We start from the raw sequence: 24,343 nt of genomic DNA, 5'->3' as shown, positions 1-24,343 counted from the left end.
TCTTGCCGTACTTTTATAATGTATCTATTTTAGAGCAAATAGTCACAATCTTCTTTGGGAACTTTCCCATTCCTGTGTATACATATATAACTACTGTGGTTCCATTTTTTCTCCTATTTTTTGGGAGATATGCAGTGATTCGATTTGTAGTCTGTATTTGAACCATGTATTTTGTATTGTCCAATAAAATTTGTAATTTCCTATGCAGTTGGCTATTGATGGCTCAATAGTATTTGACTCCTTTTTCTCGTGTATTTATTTAAATGGTATTTGGAGTTTCTATTCCGACATTGGGGAGCATAGAAACCTGCACTTGCTGGTAGCTTAACCCATTTACTCTATAGTCCCATGAGACATATGTTGATAATATTGTATTTTGTTTTTTACAGAATTTTTCTGCAGAAGAGTATTTTCGGGAAGTGAAAAGATTTCTAAATGCATATGTAGAGAGCCTACAGGCAGGGAAACGAGGACTATAGACTACTGGAAGGCGAGAAAGAGGACACTTTCCTTAAAATACTCGTGTACTTCTGATTTTGGAAAAAAACCACATAACCAAAAGCGTGCAAAGTTGTTATTATTATTAATAATAATAATAATAATAATAATAATAATCACAAATATGTGTGTAAATGCTTAGGTACGCACTCAAAACTGTAAATATGTGAGGTAAAGCATCGACGTGTGGAATTCTGATAAGTAATCCCATTGAAGAACATTACCGTTGGCATTCTCCCAGCCTAAAATCCCTTTTCCAATACAACAGTACAGTAGATTGCATTCAACTGCAGCAAATACAGATAAGATAGATTTTCGTTTAGGCTGGGGCTATATGGTAACTTTAGGTCACTTGCAGATACAGCAGAAATGCCATCATGATTAGAAATTTTATGGTAATCGCAACTCCATTTTTTTCACAGCAAATAATAATAGTCACGTTACAACGAAGACTTAAAATCACACAAGATTCATATGAGACATGTAAGTCACAGTGTAGCCCCAACCCAAGTGTAGGCTTTATATTAAAGCATACCTCTAGTGAAAAATAAAAACTTCACAGCGCTCCTTGATTGTGATGTAATGTTCCTTTGTGAAGCCTTCTACATTTGTACTGCAGACCTCTCCTTTTTCCTAATTCAATATCATGAAGTTGCTACCATTGTCTGCCATGTTACAGATCCAGTGGAGCTGCAGCCCAGTCACTGGCCACTGTTTCTGCAATTCTGCTACTTCTACTTCCCACTTATCCCCCTTCCCTTTCACACTGCAAAGATAAAGAAGAACTATCTGCTAGACTCAGTTTAAAGGCTGCTATAATTACTAGATTTTATTTTCAAGCAATTTTCCTCTACAGGGAAAACATCTTGTAATTCCGTTTGGGTAAGATATTGAAGTTATTTTTTTTATACATTATATCTTTCTATCTGCTCCTACTCCCGATATCAGCAGGGAAGAAGTAAAAGGCTCCAGTTATTCAAGTCTTGTCCTACTCTGCCCCATATTGAAATTAATGTACAGCCTGTAATTGAATAAAGCTAAAAAACAAAATAAAGCTTAGAACACTATTTTTTAAATTCCAGATTAGAAACTTGAATTTACACACTAAGGTGCATATCCTAAGAGATTTTTAAGTGGATCTCTAGAGGAATGCTTCAAGTGGATCAGGAGAAAATTAGATTTATGTAGGCTGTTATTGTTTCTGTGCATTGATATGTTTGAAAAGTAAAAATTAAAGTACTGTACAAACAAAAAGTTAAGGGTGGATTCACACGTGGCCTAATTTTAAGCCACAGATTTATTTTACATCCAAATTTGAAATTGGCTTTGCCACGGAAATGCAAAGGTTAAAATCGGCACTAATTCCCCGGCAAATCCACATCCAAATCTGCAACAAAATCTGCATGTAAAACATGCAGATTTTGCAGCAATATGCTGCAGACAAATTTATGGCATAAAATTATGCCACGTGTGAATCCACACTAATGCTCTGAATCTTTTTACCACCATGAATTTCTAACAGTGATGGGGTGATATGCAGGAAGGGTCATTATATACGGAAATATTTATGACCATGAGGTGTACAATGGTGCTGCTTACAATATAATCCAATTGCACACAGCTAGATGGTAGTACTATATGTTGAATCGCTTTTGTTAGCAACAGAGCAATAGCACGATATGTTCAGATGCAGTAGACTGTCAGAATTTCAGAAAAATGAAGATATAACGGTATTGCGCATGGTAAATGCCTTATTGTTATAGAACACTGGAAGCTTTATCTTCCATCCATCAAAATGCAATTTCCTGTCTGAATAAAGAAGTAGTTGGCAGTGCTGACATGTTCATTGTGTGGGATGTGATAATCGAACCTGAAGAAGTTTCCCCAGCTGCACACATATTGAAATACAAGCTCGTGTGTACAGGCAACTGATTGGCTACAAGTAACTCATTTGGTCATTGGTGCTTCACAAACTGCTAGCACTTCCTGCTAAAGGTATAACCCCCCCCCACCACCCCAGTTTGTAAGCTATATGAGCACCACTCCCAGTCCGATGCAAAAACATACTCTTTTTTTTAATTTTTATTATTATTATATGTTTTTTATTCATTATATGTTTAGACACAGAGTTTTCACATGGCTGCAGCAGAGACCAAACATAGCAAATTAATGTGAAATAATAAAATAAATTATAAAAAGAGTATGTTTTTGCATCGGACTGGGAGTGGTGCACATATAGGTTGCTGTAACGGCCGTGGCTGCAGACCGCAGGCTCCTTTCATCCTGCCGACGCCGTCCTTCCCAAAGATGCCAGCACATGCGACCGTCTTGGCCTGCAGTGACCACTAGGTCACATGCGCAAGCTCAGTCCCGGCCTTAAAGGGCCAGCGCGCACACATGTTTAGAATTGTCTAATCACCCTGGACTTTAAGAAGAGTTGTGTTGTGTTTTCCTGTGTCTGTCTAGCAAATGGTTCCTTAGTGTTTTCCTGTTCCCAGTGTTCCTGTTCCTGCTACCTGTATCCTGTGCTACCTTGTTCCTGTGCCTTAATAGAGTTGGAGTCGTGTTGCGTTACACCACGCCTGGTGTCTGCTGCCAAGGTCCCATCTGAGCCTATCCATCACTACTGTCTGTACTTCTACAGGTACCCTTGCTCGGACTATAGACTTTACTTGCTACACTGTTTGGCCAGATGCTATCCCGCTACGGCGGTACGGCCCAGTGGGTCCACATACCCAGACAGTTACATACTAGGGGGTGGGGGGTTTATAGGTGTTTTTTTTTTGTTTGTTTACTACCTTTCTAAGTAAAATGTTACAAAAACTCTATTTTGATCATTTGCTAACTAAAGCAAGTACTGTAGCTTGAAAAAGGAAATTTTGTCCAAAAAATTTATGCTGAGTGCATCTATACAATCTTTGCCATTCCACATAGTAAATAGATTTTAAGAAATGTAGGTAATACTTGCTACTGGCAGTATAAAAAGAGAATAAACATTAACTCTGAATGCAAAACAAGCTTACACGTGTATTTTTTCCATGTCACAAGAGGAGATACCCTCATTAAGAAGACTTATTTTATTTTGCTACATCAATGCTAATGAATTTTCACTGGGTCACAGCCTGTGCTAACTTCATGGGAAATACAATATTGCTATTTTTATTCCGCTGGAAGATTTGTTGCCTTAAGATATAATTTTTTTCCTGTTATACTAAATCTGTCATGAATTATTTTGCTTGGAGGAACATTCATGATTTTATTGCTTTTTAGATGCAGTCTGACTTAGTCACCAATCAGAAGTTCCCAGCGTATAAAATCTTCTACGCTATTTATCTAATGTCAATTCAATGTTGTTAGGAAAAAAAATCTTATTTGGTAATGAGATAAGATTTGTCTGCACATGGGGTTGATTCCTTTGACAGGCTGGCTATAAACTTCACAATGACATCTTGGATAAATGTGGGATTGCTTGCACCTGAACTGGAGCCAAAACTAGGTCATTTATTAGAACTGAGAGTGAAGGTTAATAGAAGAACCAAGATGTCACGGTGCCAGATAACTATAATCAGAACATCTGCCTGTAAAATTATGCAGCAAATACTTAATTACAGAATTTTTATTAATAGCATTGCCAACATACAAATTAGGTTAGCCATTTTAAACAGCTTGAAATATGCACGCTAATACATATCAAGTTCTGTGCAAAGCTGATATAAATAGAAAACTTATAATGCACGTCCCTAATTCTGTTATATTGATGTGCATTACTGTATGTCCTATTCAACTATAGAAAGTAGGAAACGTTTACTAAAGGGGTACTCGAATCCAACACATTTATGCCACATCCAACTCTGGGATCCTCACTTATCGGGAGAACATGAATCCAGTAAAGTCTACGGCACTTACAGAAAGATCTGAGCAAGCAACACATCATCCTCTCCTTAAACTCAATAGAGCATGAGGAGGCCGGGTAGATGCATAACTCGAAGCTCCAGAGCCCCACGCATTCCATATGCAATTTCTAATACTGGTGTCTCCTTATGTGGCAGAGGCCCCAGGTGCCACTGCTACCTCTGCACCCCGGCGATTTGGACACAGATGACCCCTGTCTGATCTCCTGAGTATCAGCCTAGCAGCGGAGGGGAACTTGCTCCAATGTTATAGGAGCCACGGACAGAAACATACGACTAATGTGTTATTGTCACTTCAAAAGACAGTGAAAACTTGAATACAAGGCATCAAGATGCCATGGTAGAAGAAGTACGCTGTGTAGATTGACTTGAATATTCAGAAACCCACGCACATGTATAGGCCCCTCTGGATTCATTCTTTATGTGAACGAAGAGATGCAAGAGATAGGACACCCATCTTTTATACATTTATGGCACATCCTGTGGAAATGACAAAAATGTCTAATGTGTGAAAACCTCTTTAAATATAACTATATGTATTTATATACCTGAATATAAAGCTAGCTAGCTACATAAATTCAAAATTTATCAAACTGTAAGAGGTATACTTTACACTATTTCTAATCCAATTCAGCAAGAATTGAGGTAACTAATAGTAATACTGATGGTACCAGTAAACATATCAAATGAAAGAATGACAGAAAAATATTATAAATAATAGTATGATGCTGAGGAATTCACTTTGTATGGCCAGACAAGTGTTATCGGGAAAGGATGGAGTAATTGTTCTGAGGATATTTCTGACTCATAAAAAGTGATTGTGAGTTTAGTCCATTCAGCCGATGGTCTGAGAAATTGAGTTAAATAGCTAAAACCAATATAAATTTCTAATGTTCGAGAAAGACCCCCAAAAATGTATATATCTTTTTTCTTTTAAGTATATGGTTATTAATGTAGTAATTAAAGTTTGTAACATGCTAAGAGATGATAAGCTTTTAGGAAAAAGACTGCACGCAATTACTACACATGAAAACTCAGGAACTCTGTCAAGTGTTCATTTGTGGGAACTTACACTTTAAATTGTGTGTTTTATCATAAATTATTTTATTAGTTCCTAATCAACATTTATTATTACGTCTATTACATTTTTAAATCAGTGGTAAACTTTTTTATATTGTAAAAATAATTAAAGCAATGGAAAAAATGTATCTCATGCGTGTTTTTTGAAGCACGTATAGCTGTGGCACACAAGTGGAAATCCTCAGCATAGTGAAAAATAAACTCTTTTGGATTATGAATAATTAGTACTGCCAAGTATTTTGAAAACACTTCTGAGTAAACACGGTTCCAATAGTGCACAGGTGCACAGCACGTTACAGTATGAGTATCAGAGCTGTGTCTTCTAATGATCCCAGCACCTTGAGTCCATCACATGACCATGGACAGAATTTTATCCACTGGTAGTAAACAATTCATTTTCCTACTGAATAACACCAAGAAGAGATCTTGAAAACCAGGGGGAATTAATACAGGAAGTATATTGCAAAAATGTATAACTTTTAATTATACAAAAAATAACATTCTTTAGCTGAAACCGTAATACTTCTTTAAGCGAACAGTAGGCCTATCTATGATGTTGCTCTTTTTCTTTTAGGATCCTTGTCAGAGGGCGGCCAGACATGGCGGAGTTTTTACGCTGCAAATGTTGGTGCAGATTTAGGGCAAGTACGCAACGAATCTGCACCAACATTTGCATATTTGACAGGTAATTCAGACGTTGCAGAAAAGACAGCGGACTTGCCACAGATTTCAGTTTTTGCATTGCAAAGGCTGAAATCCGCAGTGAAATTCCGCTTCTTCTCCGCAATAGACAGTGCATGCTGCGGAGGGGAAATTCTGCACCGCAGCCTATTGTCCGCAGCGGAGTTTTCCGCAACGTCTGAACTAACTTGCCTAAAAATGTATTGAAACAAATGTAAAAAATGGCTGCTGGAGAACTCCGCTACGGACTGTCCGCAGCGGAATTCCACAGCAATTCCGCCACGCCTGGCCGTGCCCTCAATGTTTAAATATTGTACATGCAATGTGATAATAGCCGTATGTGCCTTCCTCATTCCTTGTGTCACTGTTCCCGCCTCAATCTCCCTTCCATGTCCATGTCCCTGGACCAACTTGTAACCATTTTTAAGTTTTACTATTCTTCTCCTGTAGTGCTTATCTGGCGCTGATTCAGACTAAGTACTTTATGTTGCTGTTCACATTTTAGTAAACATACTGTATGTTTGCCTTTTGTATATTTGAGTTTTTCTTTGAAAGTTAAATGAATATCTAAGTATAAGACTATGAATATAAATCATATAAAGTATTGGACATGCATATGAAAAAGGGAAGGCTTGTGTGGTATAAAATAATATATAATGGTATTATACAACTGAAGTCCCAGAGAGGAGCAACAAAATCCTGAAAAGGATAAAAAAAGACCTCTCGCAGACAAAGGAACCAAGTTAAAATTCTATGCCCACTCTACGGTAAGGATAACTCCCTTTACCGTAGAGCGCATAGAATGCTAAGCCAGGGAGCAATGGAATGGAAAGAAAGAAAGTGTGTAACAGCTGTGAGGTATGTAGACCGACTGGGCCGCTCCGCTGTAGCGGAGTAGCAGCTGGTCAAACAGAAAGTAGGCGACAGACACTAGTGCGAGAGTACCTGATTAGTTGGCTTGTACCAGACTATCAGAAGCAGGCTTGTGCCGGATTATCGGAAGCTGGCTTATACCGGCTATTGTAAGCAGGCTTGTGCTGGATTATCGGAAGCTGGCTTATACCGGCTATTGTAAGCAGGCTTGTGCTGGATAACTGGACTTGAATACTGAAGTTGTATCAGACACTTGTTCTTTGACACAAGCACTGAACTTGAACACTGAAGTAGTCTCGGACACTTGACTTGACACGGACACTGGACTTGAATATTAATGTCGCCTCGGACACTTGACTTAACACGGACACTGGACACTTGACTTGACAGGGACCCTGAAGTCATCACAGACACAGGACTTGACACAGAACATGGACACTGGATACTTGATAAAGGATACGGAACACAGGATAATGCTTGGGAACCTTGGCAGACCAACACAACACAGGGTTAGACACAACATTGCTCAGGCAATGTGGAAGTGGGCAGGGTTCCTTTTAAAGTCCCGAGTATGCTGGGATTGGTTTAGGGAGAATTTCCCAGTGTTTGCTGGCCCTTTAAGACCGGGGACGCAACCTATGGGCATTGACCGGAGGAGAGAGCAGTGTATGCCGTCATCTCAGAGGAAGGCCACACTGGCAAGGCTTCAAAGGCCTGAGGTCGTGGTTGCCGGTGAGTGAGGAACGCCAGCGTTCAGCGACCGCAGACTTTACAGAAAGGAAGAAAGGAAGGAAGAGGAGAAATAAAGAAAGAGAATAAAAACAGAAAATAAAAAGGAGGGAAGAAGGGGGAGGGGCACAATAAATAATTACAGCCATTGTTGCCATTTTAAGAACCCCACACAAATGTTTGATAGACCTCAGGTTTCAGCTTATGTCACATTATGACGTATTACATATATATTCATAGTGTGCAACTGTGCATGTGTGTGTGTGTGTGTGTTTGCTTATATGTATATGCAATGTACACTCTCATTATCAATTCTACTTTGTGACTGACAAGTGGATATGTTAATATTTATAGCACAATAATATTACATTCCTTACTTTTAATAGAAATTGATAATTATATCAAGCTCTTGTTATAAACACAATATATCTTTCTTTCTTAGTTGCTTATTATTCATTCATTTTTCTCTATTTATAATTGTACAGCTTCCTGCCTAATGATTTTAAGAGTTTGACCTTCCTTAATTGTTAATTATTTTTTATTTAATGGTTTGTCTGCATTTTCCTTCATCCTTATGCTCAAGAAATGTTTCCATGTCAAATATTTTGATTAGAGCTTGAAATAAATGGTCCAATTATGATCATAATACTTCATCTTAATGAAACTTCCATCAGCTGCTATTACCGGCATGTGAGGTTATCTTGTTGAATATCATCAAATTGACTGTAGGCTTAAATGAGCTATTTAAGGCTATTTCTTAAAGCAGCTGTCTTTTACAGATGTATTCGCTATGATTTTTGCAAATATACAAAAGAACTGAGTTGTCAGAAAAAGTACAGTTTTATAGAAGGGTTTATTGAATTTGTAAAATAGATTTTTATTATTTATTTAAAACAACTAATTGTGACTATTTTATATATTTGATTGCATTGTTTCAGAGTGTAATTTAAAACACTTCATTTATAAAAGTAAATATATTTTCTAGTAATTTAATTTAAAATCCGAAAATAAAAAATCACATTTTCTTTAATACTTGAAGTCTAAATGAGAAAAACCTCGATGCTTTATAGTGCAGAATTCCAGTATAAAATTGGGCATAAGAGGCAGGGTGGTTTTATACCCTGGCAGAGGAGTTTTGGATGAATGTAGTGGTTACCAGCTGCTTCTCCTTCCTTATGTTGAAACATTGCAAAAAATAAACTGTATGAAAAAATAAAATTAAAATTAATTAAAAACGTTGCAGCTTTTTAATGGAGAATAAGAAAAGCCAGGATGTCTAGTATGCAAATTTATTCATTAGATTTAGCATTGTTCCCTTAATCATATCTCATATGAGGTACAGCAGCAAATACTGTAGAAAAGCCATATTAAGCAACTACCAGATCAAGCTGTAGAAAAGCTTGGATACAAAAATATTGAAATTATGTGCACTAATATACAGTATCCATTAATGAAAATATTGGTAAATTCAGTCAGACACCATAAGGGCTAGTTCACAAGGCAGATTTTGCGTGGCGGGTCCTGGCGCAAAATCTGCCGCGAAACTATTCCTGCTGACGGCAGGAAGATTCCTCCCTCCAATTGATACAATGGGAGGTTCGAGCAAAGAACGAGCAGGACGCTTCTTTTTCCTAAAATGAAGCGTCTGACTCCCATCAAAATGAATGGGCGGCGGAATTTTGCAAACTTCCTCCGTGTGAACATACCCTTACTATACTATAATTTTTTTAGAAATAGCAAATAATTTTTTTTATTAAATGAATAAATATTCTGTCTATTTTGGATACTTATATAGATTTAATGGTGGATACACACTACTACTTTTATTACACTGAATGTTTTTATGTGCAGAAGGGATTTCCAAACTGATTTTTTTCCAATTAAAATTCCTATAATAAACTAAAGGGCTATTCATTAAACTGCTAAAAATAATACAAAATACCAAAACCGAACTTTAAAGGAATGTGTGCTAAGTAGTGACACTAAACAGTATAGTACTGTAAAATATCTATACAACTACTATGGTCCTTTTTAAAATCTGAACCTGGTGCTTTATACCTGGATAGGCATGTAGAAGGATTGATTTAGATCTCTAGGTCCTATGCTGATTGTAGTAATGAGTGGAATTAAAATAATTTTGCACTATTAAAAGTCTATGGGACCTACGGAGACAGACTAGCGTTGTAATCGACCAGGCAGTCTGACATCATTCTCATTTTTGTACATGATGACAATTTCTACCTCATTTTAGTTGTTAGGATTTCTACTTGGATGGCACTTCACTTATTGCACTTGAAATTGATTCCCTCTGTTTAGGGGGCATAAAAGGGATCACTCGCTATAGCTTGTCATGCTATTACTTGTTTGGTAGACTTTTGGTTATTATGATGTTTTTCTTATATTATTCACCTATTGTGTTATATGTGGGACACCAGTGTATAGTAATCTTTTCTATTTCCTGGTCTTTTTGCCTTATAATGTGCATGTACTGCAGGCATACCTTTACATTATAGGGGACCTAGGCAGTATTTTATTTGTATATGTTTTTATATGTGTAGTCTACATTTTGGCAATTAATTGTTACACAATTAATTTTATGTTATTTTTTATTATTATTGTTGTTAAAGTTGCTATATGAAGAGATATGCAAACACCCCTTTAACTATATTAGTGGTGTCCACAACGCTGATGTAAGTTTCATCAGTCCCATAGGCTTGGTGCTCGACCACCACTCCATTTGAAGTTCTCCTTGAGGTTGTGCAGTAAGGAGGAATTGGGGTCGGAACTCTCATCTTTGTGATCAGTAGGTGTACCAGCGATGTGGCCCCCATTGATCAGACATTTAACATACCCTGTGGATAAGTGATATATCTTGGTACAACCCCTTTAAATCTGGAGCTCCCATCATTCCCCTTTATTGCATTTTTTATTTTTAATTAATTCATGTAAAAATATTTTTTGCAGTCATCTACAGATGTGTCCAGACTTTTTTTGAATACCGTTAAGTTGTACAATATTTCATGATACCAATTCAGAACGATCTCGCTTCATCCAGTAAAAAAAACCTATACATTAAACATGTAACTCTTTCTAACATGGGAGTACATGTACAGCCACCCAGTAAAAATAAACATACATTAGATGTATATGTTTTTTAACCGGTTCAGGATGGGGCTATTTTGATCCTTCAGGACCAGACACGGTTTTGCCATTTTTAGCACTCGTTAGTTAAACGGCTATAACTTTTTTATTTGTTGGGCTAGCGACGTGATTTTTGCGATGTTTTTTTTCCATAAAGAATGCAGGTTTCTTTTTTTTATCATTTTTATACACATCCTTTTTGCTATTTTAGATCTTTTAGGCTTAAAGTTTGAAAATAATATTTAAAAAAAACTTTACTTTTAGCTATTTTTTCTGGTAATAACATAATTTTACCGTAAAATAGAACTTTTATTTGTGATTGTCATTGTCTACCGAAAATGTTAATATATTACATGTCTATATTAGGGTAATTGGCTCAGGGCTAGCATTACGACAATGATTGGTGGGTGGGGGGACTTTTTTTTTGGGTTGGGTATTTTATTTGTATTTATTATTAATTTTCTTTGCACTTTACTTTACTTTTATTTTTTTATTACTATGATCTGTCCCTCAAAGGTCAGAAAAGACCTTTGGGTGACTTTATATATTTTTTTTTCTTTCTTCTTTTACACCATGTTTTTCCACTGTAAGGGTATGTTCACACGGCGTATTTTTGGCAATTTTTCGGGCCATAAACGGCCGAAAAATCCAAAGCAGAATGCCTCCAAACATCTGGTCATTGATTTCAATGGGAAAACGGCATTCCGCATAAAAAAACGGCCAAGAAAAAGAAGTGCAGGTCACTTATTGGGCCGTTTTTGGAGCCGTTTTTCATTGACTCTATAGAAAACAGCTCCAAAAATGGCAGAAAAAACGCTGCGAAAATCGCGAGTGGCTTAAAAAACATCTGAAAATCAGGAGCTGTTTTCCCTTGAAAACAGCTTCGTATTTTCAGAATTTTATGAGTTTGCGTGTTAACATGCCCTAACTGGGGCTGCACAGCTAGTAAGACCCAGCAGCAGTCTGTCACTAACAGTACCCCGGCGATCATGTGACCAGTCACAAGATCACCGGGACCAATAGAAGCGCTTCCGCTGCCTCTATTCATATACACAGTGCTCATTGGGCACTGTGTAGAGGAGATGAGAAGATAGAAGCAGCGAAGGCTGCTTGTATCTTCTCCTCAGGGTCCCCGGCAGTCACTGACTGCTGGAGACTCGACATTCAGCTGCCCGTTCGCTTGTCCAGCAAGCTAAAACCCGTGCTGTAAATAGTCTATGGCACGGGTTTTAGGGACCCTGACCGCCGGCCGTAAATACACAGCCAGAATTCGGGAACCGGTAAAACATGGGAGTCTATGGGCGACAGACGGTCCCGGATGTCTTTCATAGATGCCCTCCGCCAACCATCCATCGCCTATAGACTCCCATGTTAAAAACTCAGATATGCTCAACGTATACGCTTTTTACTGGATGGCTGTAATGTATTATTTTTTTTCAACATTCGAGTCTATTGGCGACGGATGGCTGACGGATAGCATTCATCGGAGGTATATGTTTTTTTTACATGTTTATTTAAGATCTCGTGCCATAAATCTCAGGTGTTGTCGGCATTACAGAGGAAGGAAGGGAGGACATCTGTAAATGGATGAAAGCTTAGTTTTTTTTAGCTGTGCATGAGTTCTTGTTTTGCCAAGGTTTGGATAGGATATTGTATGGAGGCTCATGTGATTGCAATCAGTGTTGGTAAATGTTGTCCTGCTGCCACTGTGATTGCTATATGATTGCTGAATATAAACAATCAATAAAAGTTACAAATGGTAACAGGAAGCGCAGATTCAGTTGAATTTACCAATTACCTACTTTTTATTCATGGATTCTTAAACAATTTGCAATTATTTTGTTTTTTGTTTTTTGTATAATAAATATTTTTTTATTTTAATATTGTTGAATCCTGTCTAGGTACTAGATATGAATAATCATTGTATCTGGGAACTGGACAATCAATCTATATAAAGTATCTATACAACACTGAAAACAGCAGATTTTAATTTGTTTAATAATTTTGTACTTTATATTTGCCAGGATAAAGCAATGTTAAAGGGATTTTATTTTAAATAATATACTGGTTTTATAGAAATGATATAATGCCTAGAGAAAATAGAAGTAAAACAGTTTTTTTTATAGGAAAAACTTTCCTAAATATCAATTTTAAAACACTGGGGGAGATATATCAAAACTGATGCAAACAAAAAGTGGAGTAGTTACCCATGGCAACCAGTCAGATTGCTGCTTTAATTTTTCAAAGGGCCCCTGAAAAATGGGAGGTGGGATCTTATTGGTTGCCATGGGCAACTGCTCCACTTTTTCATTGCACCAGTTTTTATATCTCTCCTCCAGTGACTATTTTGTAATTGATACACCTCAACCACATATGAAAGACTTTCTAGGCAAAATGCTAATGGTAGTGTATGTTCCAGACAGTAGGTGCACAAAACAGGGGCTGTACAAAGTAAGCCCTCATTCATAGGACCTTAGTATGAATACAAAATACAACCTCCAAAGAAATCTATGGACTCATACATAATGTGGAATCCAGGAGAATTTTTATTACCATGTGTATTACATTGCATTGCTTTAAAGGTAGACTACTGCACCTTACAGAGACACCATATAGAGGCACACAGAGCGCCTATGGGTCTTTAACACAGGCCTGTGGGGACTCAATATCCTGCATAACAGGCTCCACACGCGGTTTTGCTGTATGCTTGAGGCCTAAATCAAATATCTGAAAAATACTTCACTGGGCTCCGCTCACATTGGCATTAGGAGCCTGTGTCGGGGGGGGAGGGGGGTCCGTCAGGGTTCTACCACTTTTGACAACAAGAATAGCACAGCATGCAGCGTTGTTTTTAACATCAAAATTATGGAAACCTAAACAGAGCCCTAACAGACTACAGTATAAGTTAATGGGGTCTGTTGGTCACCAGTAGTATCTGTGGTATGACGGATCTGGCAAAACATTAAGGCTTCTTTTATAAACAAAAAAAATAACACCAGTGTAAACATAGAGCAAGTGACATACAAAACAGGACAGGATGACATGTGAGAGATTAAATGATAACGACCATGTGTAGCAAAATATAGTCTATATGACAACTTTATGACAACTTTATATAGTCTATATAACAACCATATGACAACTCTATACCATTGCCGAAAATCGATACATGGATCATCCCGTTAAGGCTGGTCATGGCTAATATAAAAGCCACATGAAGTCAGCAATATGGCTTAAATGGATGATAAAAAGCACATTTTAGGTGAATTAGTGGCATTTGTTGTGAGAAATGGCATACGCTGTTCCCATTGCAGGATAAATAATTGTAATAGTTTGGACTTTTTTTTTTTTTACATTCCTTTAGGGAAATAATGGGAAAAGCTTTATTTTTAATTTTTAATACTTGTAGACATGTAAATAATTTAAAGAGGTTGAACTTGATGGACCTTTTTAAACTATGTAGCTATGTGAATGTGTATTTTTCTATGTATGTAAAAACTTTAACTAATTTTGAAATTTATGGGACTTGAACAAGTGATTGTCGAGGTGTCGATTGTAACATACAGCCGTTGGGTATGGAGCATGCTCAGTTCGTGAGCCTGCTCCATATTTACCATTCTCAGCCATGACGTACAGTTACGTTGGGAGAGTTAAAAAAATGGATGCAAAATACTGATCAACCACGCAAATGTGAATGAGATCTTAGACGGAGACTTGATGTTTTGCAGACAACAACCAAAGCTGTAATTGGCTTTACTGTAGGAGTATGCTTGTCAGTGTAGGCCATGAAGGCAAACTGTATTATGTTTTTTATTGATACGGCTGTCATGAAATTGCCAGTTGCCAGTTGAGTGCGGTTGACTGGTTGTGTGTCCCTCAACTACATCTAAAATAAAACATCATGTTATTTCATAATTGTTTTTTTTCCACATTGGTGACCTCACATCAATAGCAAGACAATTGTGATCTAAAATCCCTTGGTTAGAGCCTGCGTTACATGCTCACGGGAAGGCAACTGGGATTAGGATCTTTTAGTGGGCCTTATTGGTGACCATCATTTTTTTATTGTCGGTTCTATCTCACACTTTGTTTTTAGGTGAATAATTCATTCTCTATGATTATACTGTACACAGCAAAGTGTAATCTAATGTCATTATACAGCCACATTTGTTTTTATGATTGATACAGTACATGGACCCATCCAAACATGTAGAATATCGTCAAAACTAAAAAGACATTTTTTAAAAACAATATTTTATTCTGAAATTTATAATCTCTAGCATTGTTAGCAAAATCAAAAAAAAATTTCAGGAATTAAAAATTTGCTCAGATGGTTCCTTTTTTTTCTTTTTGAATAAATTTTTTATGACGAGGTTGCTAATAGAAATTCGATGTCAAGAAAGCTTTGCCTTTCTCTCAACAGGTGATTATATTGTCATGACTGTGTACTTTGATTTAAGCAGAAGAATGGGATACTTCACTATTCAAACATATATCCCTTGCATATTAACAGTTGTGTTATCCTGGGTATCATTCTGGATAAAAAAAGATGCCACTCCAGCAAGAACAGCATTAGGTAAGACATTTAAAAGACAGTTCTGTCATTTTTGCTTTGTCTGCTCATTGTGTAAATTGCATGTCAGTGATAAGTGCTGACAACTCAATATAACAAAGTTACAGAGCTTTGGGACCGCACAAATGCAATCTCTGACTTACAGTGACCAATAATACGTTCCATTTTGGTCACTGACAGCTTTTCCTCTTGTAATTTCTAAAATTATTCTGATTTAGTGTTCAGCAGTCGTATAGTCTGAATAATGTAAATGAGTTAAACGTAGAGTTTCCTATTTTATGTGACTATTTCTTTAATGGTGTATAATGCAAAGTTATGCTACTCTCCAATATACTTTGCGCTTCAACCATTTTCAAGATCTCTGCTAGATTACAGTGAAAAGAAACATGTCGTTGACATCTATATGCTGAAAACTGATTTTGACCATGTCCAACGGTCACACGGGTGCAGGGCTCATTACAAGAGAAAGCTTTAAAGCAGATCTGTCACCTCAATATGCTGCTCTAGGTAAGGGCCGCATATTACAGTAACAGGTCCTTTCTCCTATTAGCCAAATCAACACAAAAAATATTGTGCCATTTGGTTAATATGAGCTATTAAAGAATATACCGGACAGTTATGTCTTGTGTAATCATGAGATTGCTCCCCCACCTCTCCGCACCTCCTCCGCCCTCTTCACAGTGGTTGACGGCTGGATGCTATGTTTGTCAATCTTCACTGAGAGGAGCAAAGCAGGCGGGGAGAGGTAGTGGCGGGCTCTCATCATGAAAACACTGGACTCCTGACTATGAGTACGGTGTATTCTTTGATTGCTCCTATTAGCTAAGAGAGGTCTTAAAAGGGAAGAATTAATATACTGTACATAGTTTATTAGAAAGTTTCATCACTTTATAGGCAATAATTAAGCTTTTTTATTTTTTACAATAGTATTGTCCCAGCGTTGGCATTGATATCTTCTGATTGGCTAAACACATATCACATAGTTGTAGAAGCAACAATAACATAATAAAACAATAATACATTTCTAGTAAGAAAAATCTCAATAATGTCTTGCCAATACTAAAAAGGCCCTTTTATACTGGCCAATCATTGAGCAAACGAGCATTCAAGGAACGCTCGTTCCCGATAACTGCCCGGTGTAAACAGGGCAGCAATCAGCAGATGAACGAGCAAACGCTCGTTCATCATCTGATCGTATTGTTTTAAATGTGTCAAATATTATCGTTGTCGGCAGCACATCTCCCTGTGTAAACACGGAGTCACGCTGCCGACATGATAGAAATGCATAGCTCATTGTGAAAGGAGCAAACGAGCACCAATCAACTTGGCCCGTGTAAAAGTACCCTAAAAACTGGGATGGAGGATTTTTTTAGCTATGTAATGTTAATTAATACCCCTGAGATAATCTCTATAGTATTATACGATATTATTCAATATCATAAAATACTAGAAAATATATAAATAGATTATGTTTATTTAGCAGAAACAAGTTTGTTGGGTGTCAGTCCAGTACTTATTCTTTAGATTTTCCTATCTATAGATTTATTTCTGATTTTTATACTACAGACATTGATTTTATCATTTTTATTTGTCATTGCATCCTATATTCCAACCTAATTACCCACTTTTTGTTGATACTTTAAAGTACATCAATTTTGTCTGTTCTATTTTATGTATTACATTGCTAACCATAAAATGTGCTTATTTGTATTTACTCATCTTTGATTATGTTATAATAACTTCTACTCAAGTACTTGTATTAAAAGATCACGTCTCACAAGGTTACATTCCTGGTAAGGTTATATCTGTATCGGAATTGTGAAAGTGCTGCTCTATTCCTATTCAGGTGCAAAAATACCTACTAATGATGTAACTCTGGGAGACGAGATGATTTTTACCAATGTGCGGCTAGACGTTAGGTCAGTGTAGAACCTCTTTAAAGTTTCCAACTTTATATTCCTAATTTATTGATGACTTTGACTGTGTTGAAGAATATTGTATTGGATTTCAATAGGAAATAGATACTAAAAACTTTATACCGATGACCAAAATAGTTTTTGACTTATGTGATTTCACTTTTATGTTTAGCACCTTTAAATTCAATTTAATGATGGAATATAAAAGTAAAATAGAAAATCCTCTCAGAAGGTCAAATTTCAATGACATAAAAACAATTTTAAAGCTTTTTTAAAAAAAAAACATAATCTCATATTGTATTTGGCTGGAAATACTATCTTTAATTTGTTAACATTTAATATACTTTTTCCTTTTCTATTAACAAATATTATATCTAAATAATCCGTCTTTGTTATTTAATACCTTATAGATGTAATCTATTTTTAACACATCTAAAACATTAGTGATGCTTATTTTACATTTTGCTTTACCATTTTGCTTTACACGATCTCCACTTCCCATGATGAAATTGTGTGGTGCCGATTAGTTCCCATGGCAGCCGGCCTATTGAAGGCCACCAAGACTGCCTTCTGTGATCTATTATTAAGCCCAAGGCAAGGCTTAATAGTAGAGCACAGATAAAAGCAATACACTGCAATACATAATTATTGCAATGTATTCACGAGCGACCAAAATTATTAAGTCCCCTTGGGGGACTAAAAAGAAAGTCAAAACAAAATGTTTGTTAACATTTTTAAAAATATATAAAAGAAAAAAAACTGAAATGAAAAAAACAACTCTTTTCCCATTTTTCACCAAAAAATTATGTAAGCAATAGAAAAAGTAAACATAATTGGTTTTACTGCATCCGTGAAAGTCTGAACTATTAAAATATCATGTTTTTTAACCCGCTGACTGAACGCTTTTGGAAAATTAAATTCACAATGCAAACATTGCTTTTTTTTGGTCACTACTTCTCCCAAAAATTAATAATAAGTGATCAGAAAGTCATACCCCAAAATGGTACCAATAAAACAACATCTTGCCTCGCAAAAAACAAGCCCTCAAACCACTCAATCGGTGGAATAGTAAAAAAAGTTATAGCTCTCAAAATATAGACAACAACAGTATTATTTGGTCAGGAATATAATGGCAAAACCGTGCGAAAACTCTCCACACTCACATATTCATCCAGCTAAACTCAACATAGCTGGACACGACAATAATTCATTTTTCTTATTTGTTTCTGAGAAAGGGGGAGGTCCCTTGAAACGTCACATTAGCGTGCACCTGTGCACATTTCCCTCTTGCAATTTTTTATATACTATTTTCTTTGAAACAGTAGTAAACTTATACAAAACGATATAAATTTGTTATCGCCGTAATTGTATTGACTTGCAGAATAAAGATAACATGTTGTTTTCCCTGCATAGTAAATGCCGTACAAACAAAATCCTAAAAACAATGTCGATGTTAACAAATTAACACAATTTTTTTTCCCATTCCACCCCACAAAGATATTCTTTTCAGTTTCCCAGTACATCATATGGTACAATAAATGGTGCCATCAAAAACTATAACTCGTCCCGCAAAAACGACCATTTATATGGCTATATCGACGTAAAAATTAAAAGGTTATGGTTCTTGAAATCGACAAGGGAAAAACGAAAATGAAAAATAGAAAATTGGCTGTCTTTAAGGGGTTAAAAGAAAATTTCAGAAAAAAGGATTAGTATTAGCAGTATTTTTTGACATATATGGTGTTCAGTACTTATGCCATATTTCTTAGGGAATTAGCACTATTTCTACTGCAATGACCTTTATACACATGACTCTTAGGGCATGACCACACATGGCGGAATTCCTCCGCAACTGTCCGCATCAATGCCGCACAGAATCTGCGTTGCAGATTCTGCAGCGGATCTGCACAAAATGTGCAGAAAATTGATGCGGACTGGCCGCTGCGGACTGCAGGAAAAGTGCTTCTCTTCTCCCTATTCAGTGCAGGATAGAGAGAAGGGACAGCACTTTCCCTAGTGAAAGTCAAAGAAATTCATACTTACCGCCCGTTGTCTTGGTGACGCGTCCCTCTTTCGGCATCCGGCCCGACCTCCCTGGATGACGCTCCAGTCCATGTGACCGCTGCAGCCTGTGCTTGGCCTGTGATTGGCTGCAGCCGTCACTTACACTGAAACGTCATCCTGGGAGGCCGGACTGGAGACAGACGCAGGGAGTTCTCGGTAAGCATGAACTTATATGTTTTTTTACAGATACATGTATATTGAGATCGGTAGTCACTGTCCCGGGTGCAGAAACAGTTACTGCCGATCGCGTAACTCTTTCAGCACCCTGGACAGTGACTATTTACAGACGTCTCCTAGCAACGCTCCCGTCATTACGGGAGCCCCATTGACTTCCTCAGTCTGGCTGTAGACCTAGAAATACATAGGTCCAGCCAGAATGAAGAAATGTCATGGTAGTAAAAACAATACGCTCCGCAGCACACATAAGATCTGCGGACTTCATTGCGGAATTTTGACTCTCCATTGAAGTCAATGGAGAAATTCCGCCATGAGTCCGCAACCAGTCCGCCACTGCTCCGCAACAGACAGAGCATGCTGCGGACACCAAATTCCGCTCCGCAGCCTATGCTCCGCAGCGGAATTGTACGCATCGTGTAAACGAACACTGCTAAATTAAAGTGAAAGTCAATGGAGAAACGGCTCCGCTGCGGATTAACGCTGCGGAGTGTCCGCAGCGGAATTTAAGTGAAATTCCGCTATGTGTGAACCCGCCCTTACACTTTGGTTTGTTGTTTATTATTATAAGTGCAGTAAATAGATAATCCCAGGGTTTTTAGTCATTTGTGCTCACTAGAAATTAAGGTTTAGTTTATGTTTCTCATATTTTTTTTACCTTCACTGCCACTATCACAACACTCTATAGTTGTGTTTTTATTATACAGGGTGGGCCATTTATATGGATACACCTAAATAAAATGAGAATGGTTGGTGATATTAACTTCCTGTTTGTGGCACATTAGTATATGGGAGGGGGGAAACTTTTCAAGCTGGGTGTTGACCATGGCGGCCATTTTGAAGTCGGCCATTTTGTATCCAACTTTAGTTTTTTCAATGGGAAGAGGGTCATGTGACACATCAAACTTATCGAGAATTTCACAAGAAAAACAATGGTGTGCTTGGTTTTAACGTTACTTTATTCTTTCATGAGTTATTTACAAATTTCTGACCACTTATAAAATGTGTTCAAAGTGCTGCCCATTGTGTTGGATTGTCAATGCAACCCTCTTCTCCCACTCTTCACACACTGATAGTAACACCGCAGAAGAAATGCTAGCACAGGCTTCCAGTATCCGTAGTTTCAGTTGCTGCACATCTCGTATCTTCACATCATAGACAATTGCCTTCAGATGACCCCAAAGATAAAAGTCTAAGGGGGTTAGATCGGGAGGCATTTCTTGTGCAGTGTTGCTATCAGTGTGTGAAGAGTGGGAGAAGAGGGTTGCATTGACAATCAAACACAATGGGCAGCACTTTGAACACATTTTATAAGTGGTCAGAAACTTGTAAATAACTCATGAAAGAATAAAGTAACGTTAAAACCAAGCACACCATTGTCTTTCTTGTGAAATTCTCGATAAGTTTGATGTGTCACATGACCCTCTTCCCATTGAAAAAACTAAAGTTGGATACAAAATGGCCGACTTCAAAATGGCCGCCATGGTCAACACCCAGCTTGAAAAGTTTCCCCCCTCCCATATACTAATGTGCCACAAACAGGAAGTTAATATCACCAACCATTCCCATTTTATTTAGGTGTATCCATATAAATGGCCCACCCTGTAGTCCATGTAGTACTATGTTTCAAGTTATATAGCCATTCTCCTAGAAAATCATAGTTGAAAATTGGTGGTTATTTACTAAATTGTGTTGTTGCAATAGACTTCAGTTCTAAGAGAAGTAATTAAGTCACAAGAAGGTTTTTGATTGTGTATATCAAGGTAACATATACAGTATAACGCCACTCATTCTTCATCTGTTTCCATCTACCATCCTGTAACTGAAAATAAGCTATGGACATTAATTGTGTTCTAACATTTATCAACATTTTAAGCCAAAACCTTGAATCATTTTTATAGACATGACACATCTTGTTGACAATTTTTAACAATGGATTCAAAAAGACATGCAAGTCATTATTGCAGTATGTAAGACATTGACACACATTTCATTAGCAACGAGTAGATAATAAGTGTTATTGAATAAAGTTGAGTATCTAGTAATTTAATTCCCATTAGTGAAGTTACGGGCTAGGGTCAAAAACAGCCATTTCTATTTTTTTTCACTCTTGTGTCACTCACAAATTAGTCATTATAATAATTACTCGACTTTAGTTTTAAGTTGCTTTTTTCTGCTTAGCTCATTCTTAATTCCACATGGTTATTTATTCCATGGTAGGTCTTAGGTAGGTAGTCTTATGCTGCATTTCCATTTATACTACATGGTTCCATATCCTATTCAATTTATATATACCAATGTCAGGAATAAATCACAACAAGTAGAAACCTCCCAAACTGAGAAGGTTTTCTTTCTTCCCCTGCTGTGATCCTTTCCCGTATTGAGTTATAAGAAACAGATTGAGATACAAGCCTCATGAAGTGTGAATGTGAATGCAATCTTTCCAAAAGAAATTACACTTGACACATCTTAAAAGGTAACTTCAAAATCACTTAAGGTAAATCGGCGCACAATGCAAATCATCATTGTCATCATTTTCACTTATTTATTTTTACTAAAATACTTTCTTGATTGTTGGCTTCCCAGAAAATATTTCAAAGTTGTGTAAGTTTTCCTGCTGTAAGCTGAGTGGATTTGTTTTTCCATTCAGGTATCACCACAGTATTGACAATGACAACATTAAGTACCATAGCAAGAAAGTCCTTACCAAGAGTTTCATATGTCACCGCCATGGATCTATTTGTGACAGTCTGTTTCTTATTTGTATTTGCGGCACTGATGGAGTATGCAGCGCTTAATTATTACTCAAGTTGTAAAAAGCCGAGATGTAAAAAGAAGAAAAAATCAGTAAGTTCAAACTTCTTTTCTCTGTTTATGTATAATAAAAGAGACTTAAATATTATAACAAATAGTCGCAGGTAAGATGAATTACAATTGAAAATTAAAAAAATAAATTTGGTTTGCAGCATGAGTTACCCAGGAGTTTATATAGAAAACAGTCCACATGCCAATCACTGCAGCTGGCGGCTGTAGTATTTTCTATGCTAGTTTCCAAGTGGCTTATGATAGTGCTGCTGGGTGTGCATATTGTTACAGTAGGGCAAGCATTCAGTTGTAGAAAGCGCCAGCAGTACAGACGTGCCCTACTCTGTTTATGTATTGCGTCATTCTCTTACACTCACTATTAGAATGTCACGCTATGTAAGTAGCGTAGCGCATCGTCTGTAATGTTGTGGCTTGCTACTTCTGTAGGATTCATTCTAAAAAAGGATAGTGGGGGAGGTTTTTTTTAGAATGGCACTTGCGAAACTTTGCCAGCATGGACAGCATTGTATCTAGGATAGCGCTGTATCTTTTCAGTACTTGCCTGGAGTTAAAATTTTCTGACACAGGGTAAAAAAAACTCTAATTCCAAGTTATTATATTTTGTTTACATTTATTGAGGAATAAGGAAAAGTTCAAAAAGATGAGTATGATAGACCCCTTACAGCCTTGCAGCCGCACTTTACATTCTACTGAATCTGCATTAACCAAAGTATCTAATAATATCTTGTCAGACAAATCCAAAGATCCATACTCCCTTTTAATTCTTCTAGATCTATCTGCCTCATCTGAAACAGCAGTTCACCCTATACTCCTTCATACTCCTCACTCCTTTGCCTTAAAAGACACTGTCCTTTCCTAGTTTTCCTCCTATCTCTTGGACCACTCTTTCAGTGTGTCTTTTGGTGGGTCAGAGTTCCCCAAGGTTCAGTGTTTAGTTCCTCCTGTTTCCTCTCCACACAATTCCAGTTGGGCAGACTATTGCAGGTTTGGTTTCCAATACGAACACTAGTGAGTGTCTGTCCGCTGTCTCTGCTGCATGTCTTCTCCGTTTCTTAAACGTAATTTTTCTAAAACTGAGCTCTGTTTTCTCTATTATATTCTTCACCTAAACCTGATGCCTTCATCTCCATCTGTTACACCACTATCCTCCCTCTCATTTAGGCCTGATATCTTGGAGTTATACTTGCCAAATCCTGTCAGCTTCACTTAAAAAAGCCTCTTTCCTATCCATCCCTACTGCATGAGGCCTAAGAGTATGAACTAGTCCCCCCAATTTAGACATTCACAATTAACCAGATTTTTTTTCATATTATCCAACAGTTGGTTAATAATGGAACCACTTCTTCTCATAATCATAAGGCTCTGATAATGTTAAATTCCCTGACAATTGTAGTTTGTTGCAGCTAAAAATATGAAATTTTAACACTTCTTGTAAGGATAGCATGTACGGCAAAAAAAAAATCAGTTTACTATATGGAATAAAAATAGGGTAGACAATACCTAAATGTCACACTGTTTTCTCAGCACGCACAAGAGCTTCAGTTCAAAACAACCTACCATTTAACTGATGCTTTGGTTCTTTTTATATCTTCTCAGACAAATACTGTGACCTTTGTCCTAGCCCTGGGTAAAAAGTTAAATGGGAGTGCAATTTAAGCAGAAAGTCAGCACAGGTGACACTAATGCTTCAAAGGCTTTGAATTGCAAGTACAGAAGATTCCCTTCTAACTCCTTCAGGACTCTTTGTTTCAATAGAATGTTCACTGCATAAAATACATATATATGGGTACTATAATTAAAAATTAAATATTGTAGAATTTTTAGGGAATATTTGTGGCTATTATGAGGAACAATGAAGACAATTTCGTCTTAAAAAT

General features: G+C 37.0%; 1 protein-coding gene across 3 annotated transcripts in view; it reads left to right on the top strand.

The window, feature by feature from the left end:
* The window catches only part of GABRG3 (gamma-aminobutyric acid type A receptor subunit gamma3), a 485,326-nt gene that overhangs the window by 447,875 nt on the left and 13,108 nt on the right, over positions 1-24,343 (top strand). For 2 of the 3 annotated variants that reach the window (XM_075852584.1, XM_075852585.1), the window contains exons 7-8: positions 15,337-15,489; positions 22,291-22,487. In XM_075852584.1, coding sequence (XP_075708699.1) covers positions 15,337-15,489; positions 22,291-22,487 — 350 coding nt within the window. The remainder of the gene's footprint in view (positions 1-15,336; positions 15,490-22,290; positions 22,488-24,343) is intronic. The other variant, XM_075852586.1, reaches the window with a different exon arrangement.

This window comes from Rhinoderma darwinii, chromosome 2, assembly GCF_050947455.1.
Source record: "Rhinoderma darwinii isolate aRhiDar2 chromosome 2, aRhiDar2.hap1, whole genome shotgun sequence".
NCBI classification, from domain to species: Eukaryota; Metazoa; Chordata; class Amphibia; order Anura; family Rhinodermatidae; genus Rhinoderma; species Rhinoderma darwinii.
The sequence above is the reverse complement of the archived record's forward strand: the minus strand, read 5'-3'. Positions and strand labels throughout refer to the sequence as shown.